At 39.2% G+C, this 13,328-nt stretch overlaps 1 protein-coding gene across 1 annotated transcript in view; it reads left to right on the top strand.

Annotated features, from left to right (window-relative positions):
* The window catches only part of ANO2 (anoctamin 2), a 138,310-nt gene that overhangs the window by 65,494 nt on the left and 59,488 nt on the right, over positions 1–13,328 (top strand). Inside the window, exon 14 of the mRNA XM_057385317.1 lies at positions 4,918–5,001. Coding sequence (XP_057241300.1) covers positions 4,918–5,001 — 84 coding nt within the window. The remainder of the gene's footprint in view (positions 1–4,917; positions 5,002–13,328) is intronic.

The raw sequence follows: 13,328 nt of genomic DNA, 5'->3' as shown, positions 1-13,328 counted from the left end.
ACTCTCAGACTGTTGAACCAGAAATGTGCCACACCATTCTGGGGCTTTAGTAATTTTTTTTATTTCTCTCCTACCAGACATATCTACATATCAACATGCTTTCATTTAATTTCTTTTGTTCCTTTTCCACAGTAATGACCACATCTGTCCTTTCCAGGACTGAGTTTTCTTCAAAGCTCAAAGCTCTTTTATTTTTTTATGGGTAGTCTTGATTCCTCAGGGTATTGGGATGGGCTGTTCGAAGGCTGGGTCACTTGGGGTGGCACAAGTTAATCCCTCCCCTGGGTTCAGAGAGGTTAAATCTGTCTTTATCCAGCACTGCCYCACTGGGAAAAGGCCCCATCTTGAGGCCTCTCCCTGTTCTTCTCCTCCTTTCCAGTGACTTAGGAGGTTCAGGAAGATGAACAGGGTTTACCAGTGATGTACTCCTTGGAGAGCACACAAGATATGGAATCAGGTGCTATTTAAAATGGCCTGGAGTGACAGGACAGGACAAGGGGGAATGGCTTCACACTGACAGAGAGCAGGTTTAGATTGGATATTKGAAAGAAATTCTTCCCTGTGAGGGTGGTGAGGCCCTGGCACAGGTTGCCCAGAGAAGCTGTGGCTGCCCCATCCCTGGAAGTGTTCAAGGCCAGGCTGGATCGAGCTTGGAGCAACCTGGGAGAGTGGAAGGTGTCCCTGCCCATGCTAGAGCCTTGGAACTGGATGATCTTTAATGTCCTTTCCAGCCCAGGCCATTCTGTAATTTGCACAATTCCAATTATCAGTAGAGAAGTATTGAAATGGATTAGGTTTTAATTGCATAATGAACAAATGTAAATTATGCCATGTTCTGCTACAGTTACCCACAAAATATATTATCTGATGTCAAAATGGCAGCATTTGGTTGTTTGTTTACTAGTCAGTGGAGATCCAAAATCTAACACCATGTTTCAAAGTTTGATTTTATATGTTCTTCCCCAAAGCACTACCTCTGTTCTTGCTCAATGAAGGCAAAMAAGGGCATAAGATTGCTTTGTCTGGCAAATATATTCCCATAACAGAACCTCCTAGTTTCTTTTAACTGATTCCCTTTTATGTTGCTCTAGAATATCTTTAATAACTGTGTGGCTGTTCAGTAGCATTTAACACCATTAAACTTGTGCTAATATTATACTACTTATTCAAGCTTTTGCTTTAATTTTTCATTTATCAAAATAATTTTGATAGTGGTCTGGACTAAAAAGATTGTGAATACCTACCAGTGATTTCATTTGAGATATAAAACTATTTTTCATTGGACGAGCATCCCATTAGTAGGGCAGTCTAAACAGATCCTTGGTGTGAATGACAAGCTCTTCCTAAGACTTCTTGTCCCCTGCCTCCTGTGTCACCATCACAAGAAATAGAGGCTTTTAGTCCTTGATTTCTAGTAATTAACCCTTTTGCAGCAGAGAACAGCTGGGCCCTCTGTTCTGCTCATTCAAGTTTCCATCTTGCTTTGGGGCAGCAGCTGAGTCATTCCAATTTTTAATTTCTGGAAACCCTCCTTCAGATCAGTGTTCACTGCTTAGCTGCTCAGCTTGTGTTCAGGATATTAGGATAAGGCTGTTCAAGGAATTTGCAGCGGGTCTTTCCCTTTTCTTAAAGAGTATAGCTTATTTTTTGAAGATAACTTTGGTCTGTCAAACCTTGGATAGTTGCTAAGGTTTTGTTTTTGTTTTTTAATAAATTCAATATGTTTGTCATGCATGCTTTGTAAAATTCAATTATCGCTTTCTTCCTAAATCAAAAGGAAACTAAGGAGAGATTGGTTCTCATTAATTATCCTTATCAAACTGGATCATTATCTACAGAGCCCTAATTTGATGGATAGTGGATACACATGTGTATGTTTGAGGCAAATCCTGGAGACCATTCTCAGGGAAAATTCTCACTGACACACACATAAGTTTTGCCTGAGTAGAAATTTCATGTTTTGGCTCTTTGTTTTCAGAATGGGAATTATCATTTTCTACTCGGAGCACTCATTTGGCCTCACAGCACCTTGGCTAACATGGTTTTCAATAAGTGTCTGGCAGCTGTACTGGCAAACTTCCAGCATCCTGGGATTCAGATCTATCCCTACATGGACATTTGGCCTTCTCGAAGTCGTCACAACTATTTCTAACTTATTGTCCTAAGTGTAGAGCATTTCCCATTTTCAGACAAAGAATTAAATCTGAATCATTCTCTTTTTACAGCTCAGTGGGGTTGTCCCTTCACATCCAGGGATGTATGGGTCAAGCATCTCTAGGTCTGGATTGTAAAGAAATAAAATACTCATAAAAGGAATATACAAAATTTATTCCAGGGAGCTCTGTGGTTTGTTCAGTGAAGGGTAAGGTGACTTGGTAGATTCAGCAAAGGCAGATCAACTACTCTTCCAATCCAGATGCAGGTGTATGAAAGGCAGTTTAAAGCATATTGAAAGGTCTTACTAGGAAAACTAAACATAACTGGGCCAAATTTGATTGGRAGATGCACTCAGAGCAAGACTGTCAATAGCAAAATTAGAGTACAATGTTTTGCTTGGYATTTATTTTCACACCTTGTTTTCATTCAAATGAGTTTTCAAAAGTTGCYCTTACCTCTGGAGGCTGCCCCTGATGTCTCAGAATGTTTTACTTAGCAAAAAGTAAGAGAAAAAAGGAAGATAATTGATTCAGCTCTGCAGTTGCATAGTGTATTTAGATCCAAGTTTCTCACAGCTTCTTTTATCTCCTTTCCCTGCTTTGATCAAGCTGTCTCCTCTCATKTAGCCACCCATGCCCAATCTTCATTTAAGTCTAAAGATGTTTGTTATGTCCAATTTCCAAACTTTATATAAGGAAATGTGGTAGCAAATAATGCAAATCAACACAAGCCAATGAAAAATTACAAACTATCAAGATACAGGTGTGAAGTGCAGCACCTTTAAATGATTATTGTTGTAACTTTGTGTGWCCTTTCCTCATCCTGCTTGCCACCATTTTTGCTGCTTTGTTTGTCAGCTTTATTAATGTTAGAGTTTACTTGTGCCTCACTATTTCTCAGAGTTCTATATTTTATCCAGAGCAGGGACACCAAGGTGATCAGAGGGATGGAGGACCTCTCCTATGAAGAAAGGCTGAGAGATTTGGGGTTTTTTCCACCTGTGGAAGAAAAGGCTTTGGGGTGACCTCACTGRGGCCTTGTAGTACCTGAAGAGAGCCTCCAGGAAAGATGGAGAGTTTTGACAAGGGYCTGGAGTGACAGGACAAGGGGGAATGGCTTCACACTGACAGAGAGAAAGTTTAGATCGGATATAAGGAAGAAATTCTTCCCTGTGAGGGTGGTGAGGCCTTGGCACAGAGCAGCTGTGGCTGCTCCATCCCTGGAAGTGTTAAAGGCTGGGTTGGATGGAGCTCTTAGAAACTTGGTGGAGTTACCCAGAAGAAAAGTGTCTAATGTGTGTGTCTAGCCATGGAGCCAGCCAAGGATTGCTGGTAATAACACACAAGGATTGCTGGTACCAGCATGTCAGGAGGAACAAAATGTGACTAGAGGAGGGGGACATAAGGGTAGGGAAGCACTTTTCTGGGACAAACATCTTGATCAAGTCCACAGAGGCACAACAAAAAAAAAGACAAGTGCAGGAGTGAGGCTCAGAAGTGGGCATGGATCCAGGACCTCTGAAAGCCTCTGGCCTGTTTCCAAAAAGGTCTGAAAGAATGGAGGACCTAATAACCACTAATTTCATGGAAAGCAAGAAATTTATCTTCAGGGTGGAAACAGCCATCCATAGAAAGGTACCCRCACCAAACCTAGGTGGCACCCCTCCCCCGGATCCTGGATATCCCGTTACTCCATCGGCTGGATCAACACTGGAACTAAGGCTGCTGATCTGTTTCTCTTATTGGTCTCTTCTTTTGTCACTTTATTTTCATCTTATCCCTTTATCCAAAGTCCACTGCCATGTGCTTGTACAGTAGTTTAGGGACTAACRTACTAATTTCCATGCCAAGTGTGTAATTTATTAATAAATCTTTCTGATTGTTTGCAGCACAATCTGACTTTTTTTCATTRTTTATGACCAAGAACATTTACACTTCACACCTGGTCTAGTGGAAGGTGTCCCSCAAGGCAACAGGGCTGGAATGAGATGTAAGGTYCCTTCCAACCCAAATTATTYTAGGATTCCATGAACTGAATGATACTGTATCAGATATCTTTTGAATGCATTAGGAACATCTCATGATCAGGATAAACAAYAGTTTGGAGGTCTCACTGTATTTATATTCTCACATGCAACAGAGAATGGTGAGGGTTGTGACTGATGTGGTGAAAATGTTCAGATACATAAAATGAATACCACCTGTAACCCTGAAGGAATTCTGGTGAAGTTCCATGTATGTCCCATTRTGTTGCTCATGAGGATTTAATAATTGTATTTAAAATGTTTTTTTGTTTGTTTTTTTTTTCTCTTCATGGCGATCAGGTTCATTTTTTTGGATGGCAATTGTTCTAATTATAGTAAGGAGGGATGATATGACCAATGCTGTAGGAATAGCCCTTTTTGTGGGAGGTACCAAATCCAAATTCCAGGCTCTGAATGAATTCAGAACTTGAGGGGAATGAGGACATGCATGATACTTGTCTCTTTTATGAGCAGCACACTTGAAAAGCTTGGTAAATTTTTGCCATCTTGCCTAATTTATGTTATAATTTGRAAAAGAAAAATATATTTTGCCAGGGTACCTTGAAAGGTTATTGATTAAGGAAACTGGGCCAGATCTGACAGCCTAGTCCAAAAGATGTATTGAGTTGAATTGCTTTGATGACCTTGTTTGTGAATAAGTGAGCAGAACTTTTAGGGTTTTTTTTTCTCCTGGTCATAATCATGTTTGGTGGTTTGTTTTTGGATTTTTTTTTCAGGAGCATTCCAGACCAGAGTACGAAACCAAACTGCTGCAGAAAAAGCTGAAAAAGAAAAACATCACAACAGAAAATTCAAAYGAGGTAAGATGCAGATTGCTCTTTTAATTTCTGTGGGATTTGTGTTGTTACRTTGTGATTATATTTTTGTGTCTCAGAGGTTGCAAAAGGCACTTTTTAGTGCTCTTAATCAGCCTTTTGTGTTGTTTGATGGTGGTAAAATGCCCTGCTGCAGTGCCATTGCAGGGCTTTGAGGTCATGTAAAAGTAAATTAATTTGCATAGAAATAGGGTTGACAGGTGATTCAGGATCTTATCTGTAGACATGTGCCTGTTTCCTAAGATAATCAGCACATAATTCTTATAGCAATAACTCAGAATATCAGTACTTTCTGGACAATGAAGAAAGCAGCTTTTATTATGATTATTTCATTTGCAAAGGTAACATTGGTGTTTTTAGTGCTGTTTCCATTACACAGTGTGAAGTTTTAATGGCATTCCCAAGACAAATGGAAAAATAATTGGCAGATCATTTTCAGATTGAAGTGGGTTCAGGATTTTTATGGCTATTTCAAACCTCTTTGAACGAACCCTTTTAAATCGATCTCCTCTTGTACATTTCTGACTGAGGTTTATTTTCTAAATATTCACAGATTCTGTATTCTTGGTCCATTAGGCTTGGTTAGCCATGATTTGTTCCCTGCATACCACGTGTGCCAGCAAAGCCAAAACATTCCAATCCCATGTGCAGCTTCCAGGTAGAAAAGAACAGTTTGATTTGCTTACAGGTTGAGAATTTGTATCTCAAATGGAAGGTTTTCAGGTTTGGTTCAACAAATTTAGCCCTGAAGCTTGTGGAAGAACTTCATTATCCCTTTCTTCTGCTGACTACGCTTGTAAAGTGTATCCASGGAATCTTACATTTCAGTAATCCTGTCACCTGCTGTGCCCAACCAAACTCCACAGAAGATCATGGAAAGATTCTCARTTATTTTAGTGGGCTTTTGGTCTTGTCCAAAGCAGAGGCTCGCACAGCACTATGGAGAGTCTTACACATTACACAGCTTTCCTGGCCTTCCAAGTGAGGGATGAAAGACTGTAAATGTTGGATAAATCAGTTGCTGTTCAGCTTTTTTTTTTTTACTTAAAGGAAATGGGAGCAGGAAACAAGTAAGCCATTGATGCTGTAGAATATTATAATTATCTTGCTTACCTGAGATACAGAAATAATTATGGAATAGACATTAATTTAAGGTAAAACAAAAAGAAAGAAATAAGCAAAAAAACTCTCCAAAACCCAAAAAATAACCGAAGAAAAAAAAAAAAGTAAGTGAACAGGTGGAAAATAAGGAACAATAAGGAGCAATTTCCTACAAAAATAGAAAGAGCTCCTTTCCGACATCAAGAAAGAAAAGGCTAAACTGATTTTTTTTCTCAAATTGCTTTCTGTGACAATGTGGACGGAAAAAATACTGAATTACTGAATCCTGAATTAGTGTTCCCCAAATTGCTGAAATATATTCCAAGCAACTGAGCAGTTTGCCATCAACATTCTGATTACTAATTCTGTCAGAATTCTGTCTAGCAAACAGCACATTAATCTGGGTTTGGAAGATTTGTACCTCAGTGTCTTATGAAATTATAAGAGCAATAGATGTTGATGTGAGTACTGGAGAAGGCAAAAACAGCTGAACATAACAGTTCAGTTAAAGAACTATCTGTGGAAATGCACCATTATATTTTGCTTTGAAGACCCTAAAAAGCTCAGCATTAAACATGATGAGTATTTTGGACTGCAGTAATTCTTGAGCCTTATTTTTGGAGCTTTAAACCTTTTTGCAAGACCATTAGCTCTGGAGATTTTGTGGCAGGTTAGTGTTAAGACACAGGTTTCCTTGAGGTCTTTGGCTCAGTATTTGTCTTGTTGGGTGGAAGCCAGGGTACAGAACACTGTCATATTAGCAGGGCAGATCTATTGGCTGGACAGGCATTAAAGCAGACATGTCTCTGTAGTTAAAGATTCAATTCTCCTAATTTTTTGTTTTTGTGTGAATACACAGATGTCTGTGAGGTCTCCATCTTTTAATCTCTTTGTTGAGAGTCTAATGTCATGGTATAAGTCTCTGTGAAGTTTTCTCCTGAATATTTTTAGCTAACTTGTGTAAATTAAAGGCATATCTCTTTTGCTGTGGCTGATCAACAACTGTAGCATGCTGTGTTAGTATCAAAGGATAGGCTCTGACACTGCTGCCTAAAATGTCTCATTACTTATCTAATATGAAGTCAGAAGTCWCCAGTTCAGCAGCTGTGGCTTGTTGGGATAGAAATGATGCCAAAGCCTGGSTGTTGTGAGAATACTGGTCTAGAGCTTACTTAAAGGCATATATTTCTATAAAATTACTGGCTTGTTTCCAGTATGTTAATTCCGCTGTTCCAGTGAGGAAGTAACTGGTTTTATGGCAAGAAGCAGCTTTTATGTGCAAAGCTCTGTGTAGGATGCATTTTTTTTTCTTACCTACTCCAAGAAGTAGTTCCTGTGAAACTAATTGGGTTATTTCTGCAATGAAGGGACAGGGGGTTGGTTAGGGCCTGCTTTTGTGATTGCAGAAGAAAGGCGACACCACTTACATCCTCTCTTAAATGATAACTTGGGAATACACGTTAAGAAGAAACTAACATGTAGTTTTCCCTCTCTGCTGTTCAAGTCATTAACTTTAATGAGTGTGGAAGATGCCCAGCACCTGTCAAGGCCAGTAAACACATGAGTCACTCTACCCAGGCAGTAAATTCCAAATTCAGTCTGATGAGCCTGGCAAGACAAAGTATGACACATCTAATGTGTTACTTRCCCGGTGGGGTTTGTGTTCTAGAATACAGCTTTCATACAAAACACCATTTGGTGTATTTCTGCTACTGGAGTAAGAAAAACAAAATTTCGGCCTCCATCACCCTGTGCAGCTCAAGCTGTTTGAATAATAAATATTTTATTGGTTATTTGGAGAGTGGGGAAGAAAATGTGAGGGCTCAGAGCACTTCACAAAAAATTAGTGTGAAGTTACTCTAACAATAACACCCTAAGGTTCTATTATTTCAGAAGATAATTAATTTAAAGCTAAAGGAGTTGAAACATTTGTGTGAAATGCCTCAGGTTAAGTAGCAAATACATAACCAGACAGTCTTTACAAATTGCAACATTAATTTAAAAAAAAWTACAAGTTCTAGGGGACTGATTTGGGAAATCTGGAATGATATGTCCTATTAAAAAGGACATGTGGTGACARGACAAGGGGGAATGACTTTACACTGACAGAGGGGAGGTTTAGATGGGATATCGGGAAGAAATTCTTCCCTGTGAGCAACCTGGCTCAGGTTGTCCAGAGGAGCTGTGGCTGCTCCATCCCTGTGAGTATTCAAARGCCAGGCTGGATGGGGCTCTGAGCAGCCTGGGATAGTGGAAGGTGTTCCTGCCCATGGCAGGGGGTTGGAATGAGATATCTTTAAGGTCTGTTCCAACCCAAACCCTTCTATGACTCTCTGATGTAAAGGCTTGCGATGTATATCTCCTTGATTCATGTACATGAAAAGGCATCTTTGTCCTTGCAGCAGGATTACACATGTGTGCATGAAAGTGTGTGTCTGATAATACCTTCATGCAAACATGGCAGATGCAAACTTTGTAATGAAGCAATTAGTATTCTATTTTGTTCTTTTTTTAATGCACTGTGACACTGAAGAGGTGGATAGAAATATTTAATGAATAGGGTAAAGTTCCTGCATGTGCAGAATGTTAACTGAAAACGTGGTGGATATTTGCAATCTTCTGATAAGTTGTTCTTCTCTCTCTGCAGTAGTGGCATCCTCAACGGAATTWCACAGAGGTCAGGAAATGAAAATTGGTCTTGTGCCTGAAAACATGCAGATGGGGCTAGATCCAACTCTCACTAGAGCTGATGGAAAGCCTTCCAGTCATTTCTGTGAGAGATGGATCAGGGCCTGACTCCTTTTCATTAAATGTTCAGCTGATCTGGCAAACATGATCCAACATCATATATATATATATATATATATATATGTTCTTATCTTTCCTATTTGGCAGGAAAGTGAATAACTCATTCTACATATTTCTCAAGGAAAAAGATCTTTATAGAAGATCTTATAGAAGAAAAGGGCTTGTCTCTTGGCTTGTGTCCTGACTTGGAGAAAACCCTAGGAATAATAGAATCTGGCATTCTGTCTTTCCTTTAATTCATTCTAAATATGAAAGTGGCAGAATAAATTATTTGAATTGTTAGTTCAGCTGGTAATAGAAACAAAAAGAAAGTATTCCTTTCTGAATCATTGTTTCAGTTAACAACTGAATTAAAGCAAGCTGGTTTGAAGAGGAYGGTCTCTAGTGTAAAGGATGATACAGATAAATATGACGTAGATTACTAATTACTAATACTTCATATATCTATTTTTAAAATTTCAATGCTGCAAAACATTAAACAGTAATTCTTGCTGGTAGTTGACTTCTTACCAGTCTTCCATCAGCAAATCTCCCACAAGGACTAAAAACTACTTCAGATGCCGGAGCCCATCTCCTCATTAAGCAAGTCCTTGATAAGATTAACTAAAGAAAAAAAAACTTTTATTATTTCGTATATTAGCTGGAACACTGTAGAAGAAACACAGATAATTAGTCATAAGTATACTAGTTTAAACAATTAGAATTATGAAAGAACTTTAAATATACCCAGAGTTCCCTAGCTCCTAATACTTTAGCATTTGTTGAACTATATTATTAGTATGATTAACTCATCAATTTGATACAGTATTTCTTAAATTGGTCAGTGTCTTTCTAGCCTCCTTCATTTCTTGACTTTTTTTTTTGACAAATAACTTTCTAAGCATATGAGATAGTAAGATGATTCTGTAATAAATTCTTTTCCTTTTCAACTTATTTCTTGCATCATTAACTGTTTCAAATAAAAAAAAAATGACTGAATAGAAATCAAAGAATGACTGAAGATGTATGAGGACTCTTAGGACAGAGAATCTTATACAGAGATGTCATCCTTTTTGTACCTATATTTGTTATTATTCTGGTTATTTTAATGTTTATTGGAGTCCTAGGTTACAGAAGTTTTATACCAGAGTATTCATAAGCAGAATTTATGTCTTCAAAGGACTGTTGACATGGTCTTTCAATGTGGATGTGTGGGTTCTTTGATTATAGAGTACAGGACATGTATTCAAACCTCCTCACTGTTGCTGACTTGGAATTTGCTTGTCTTTCTATGGAGTAGTATAAGAAATGCAGCTAAAAATGCCCCACTTACTCCCTGTTTCTCTGAAAATCTGCAGTGGAATTTCCTCATTTGTATCAGACAGATGGACCCAATGTTTGGCCACAGTGCTGTGCTCCTGTGTTTACAATTATATTCCAGCCATCCTTCAGTAGGAAATAACTCTTCCTACACTACACTCTTGATATGAAGTAATAAAATACTTTAAAATATACTATAGTGGAATATTCCAAGTTGAGAAAGCTTTCAGGATTTTATCTAGCCAAAATGATTACCCATGGCATTCCGGTCCAAGGGAGTTCCAGGTGTGATCTCAAAACATTACTCAGAATATTGCCCAGTCAGGTTGTGAAAATCTCCAAGGATGGAGATGGTAATACCTTTCTGAATACCCCCTGACTGCCCTCACAGTGTTAAAGCTCCTCATTATATCCAGCCTGAACCTCTCTACTTTCAAATTGAGCCCATTATCTCTTGAACTTCCAGTGTGAACCACTGTGAAGAGCCTGGCTCTGTCTTTTCGTGAGCTCCTTAAATGTGCTGAGCAAGCCTTCCTTGTTCCTCAGTTTCTCTTCCTTGGACAAGCACTCTGTCCTTGACTCACATAAATAGTGCCATTTATTTTTTCCTACTGGAAGGCCCTAACCAATATTTTAGATGCAGAGTAGTGATTCTGAAAAGCAGAGGTAATCGCTTCCCTGAATCCACTCATCGWCACAGCCCAGGGTGCTGTTGGACTTTGCTGCCAGGGCACACTCCTGGCTCTTGTTCATCTAGTTGTCTGCAGACACCAAAGAGCCTTTTCAGTAGAATCAGTTCTTCTGTAMGGCGTTTTCTGTTTCTTTTGTTCATTGCATCACCTCCCCCAGGTCCTTCTGTAAAGCAGAGCAGTTCTAGTATGACCACAGCAGTACTCCAGCTGTTAAGGTTTCCAGGCAGCCTCTAAGCCAGACCATGGAACTCACATTTTTGCTCAACTCAAATGTCATGGACAGGTCTCCTCTTGCCCACAGGTCCAGTCATTTTCCCTCACAGAAAGCAGACAGGTTGGTGCAGGTAATGATTCACTTTTGGTAAATCCGTGTTGGCTCTTCCCAAACACCACCTTCTCYTTATGTGCTCAGAATGGGTTTCTTCACTTTCCCAGAGACACAAGTGAGACTTATTATGATTTCTTAATTATTTTTTGTCCCTTCTGTGAAGATGCATACAAGATCATTCTTTCTTCTGTTGTCAAGAATCTTCCCTGATCTCCTTCCAAAGTTGACAGAGATCAACTTGCAATAACRTCAGCCTGTTTCTCTATCTTCCATTCTTCTTCAAAGTTATAAGTAAAGGAAATCACTGTTTGTCTTTCCCAAAGGAATAATGTTGTTGTTTTTTTGCCTAGACAGAGAAAAGGTGTTTAATTAGGAATACTGGATGCTTCTTATTCAGCTGTTGGAGGCTGAACAATACAGATAAGAGCAAGGATTTTAAGGAAACGGTGTCTTATCTTGTAAGATTCTTTCTGCTAAAAAAAATATAAAAATAATAGTCTTTTTCAGAAGAGAATTTTGAACCTAGAAACAAGAGAAGGGAGAGCTGCTGTTTACTGGTCTTATTTGTGTTACTTATTAAGATTTTGGCTGAAGGAAGCATTTTTTCTAGGGCAGTGCTATAGCTTGTGTTGTTTAATCGTGGAACTCTGACCCAAGCATATGATTAAAGTTAAGCACAGGCTTCAGCATCCTGGATATGGATACAATTAAATGMTGTTTGTGCATTGAGGCCTAAGCTTCTTATTGACAGCCTTCCAGATGATGCAGGTCTCTTTTCTATTAAACTGGGTGGAAAGATTAATTTCTATAGTTTGTATTCATCAGTACTKGAAATTAAGGAGAGTTCTGCCTGAGTAAGTAATGAAGTCCTTAAGTCTGCACTTACTGACTTGCTGTCACATTGCACCCAGTCAAAGACTGTAAAAACAGCTTAGAAGGCTACAGGAAAGTTTCAGGATGAAAAATAAATTTCCAGAACTTCTGCTGGGTTTTAATTTAATGCACTATTAAAACTAGATAGAAAAAATGAGAGTATTCTCCCTTTTCTGTGGTGATAAACTACTGTATCTCGGAGTATTTTTTACCTTCTGTTGAGCACATTAACAGGGTTAATTTCTTGCTATTTATCTCTGATAAAAGTCCAGATTTGGGACAAAATTTACAGAAATTGGCTGTGAAAGCAAGTCAGKTAAGTTAGTTGCCAAGATTTTTTTGTTTGATGCATACTGCAATCCTGTCTGCAATTTTAAAGAAATAAACTGCATTTACATTCAGTTCCTTTGGGTGTCTATGCCACAAAGAYTGAAATTCCACAAACCCCAAGCTTAAAGAACTAAGGAACTCAGTTTGAACGGTTCCGTTTCTGCAGTTATTACTATGCTTGAGTGAAAAACACTTGCCTGCTGATCTGCTGATTTTTCTCATTCACTTGATTTAGGGATACGATGGCATTGTTTTTGGAAGCCCCTTCATATTGTGGTATTTCATGTAGTAAATAAACTTGACACCAAGGTGATTAGAGGGRTGGCACAACTCTCTCTGAGGAAAGGCTGAGAAAATTGGGATTGTTCAGCCTGGAGTAGAGAARGCTTCAGGGTGACCTAATTTTGACCTTCCTGTGACCTCCCTGAAGGGAGCCTTTAGGAAAGATGGAGAGAGACTCTTGACAAGGGCCTGGAGTGACAGAACAAGGGGGAATGGCTTCACACTGACAGAGAGTAGGCTTAGTTTGGATATTGGGAAGAAATTGTTCCCTGTGAGGGTGGTGAGGCCATGGCACAGGTTGCCCAGAGAAGCTGTGGCTGCCCCATCCCTGGAAGTGACCCAGGCCAGGTTGGATGGGCTCTGAGCAACCTGGGATAGTGGAAGGTGTCCCTGCCCATGGCAGGGGTTTKGAATGAGATGGGATTTAAGCCCAAGCCATCCTGGAATTCTATGATTGTAATTTGCGTAGATGGTTTGTGGAGTCTCCATCTCTAAAGATAATTTAAACCTGACAGGCCAGAGGGCTGAGAAACCTGGTCTAAATGACCCCGCCTTAAGAAGGATATTGGACTAAATGATCTCCAGAGGTCCCTTCCAAC

The sequence above is a fragment of the Malurus melanocephalus genome, unplaced genomic scaffold, assembly GCF_030028575.1.
Source record: "Malurus melanocephalus ecotype Western Australia unplaced genomic scaffold, MMel_1.1 scaffold_16, whole genome shotgun sequence".
In the NCBI taxonomy this organism is placed as follows: domain Eukaryota; kingdom Metazoa; phylum Chordata; class Aves; order Passeriformes; family Maluridae; genus Malurus; species Malurus melanocephalus.
The sequence above is the reverse complement of the archived record's forward strand: the minus strand, read 5'-3'. Positions and strand labels throughout refer to the sequence as shown.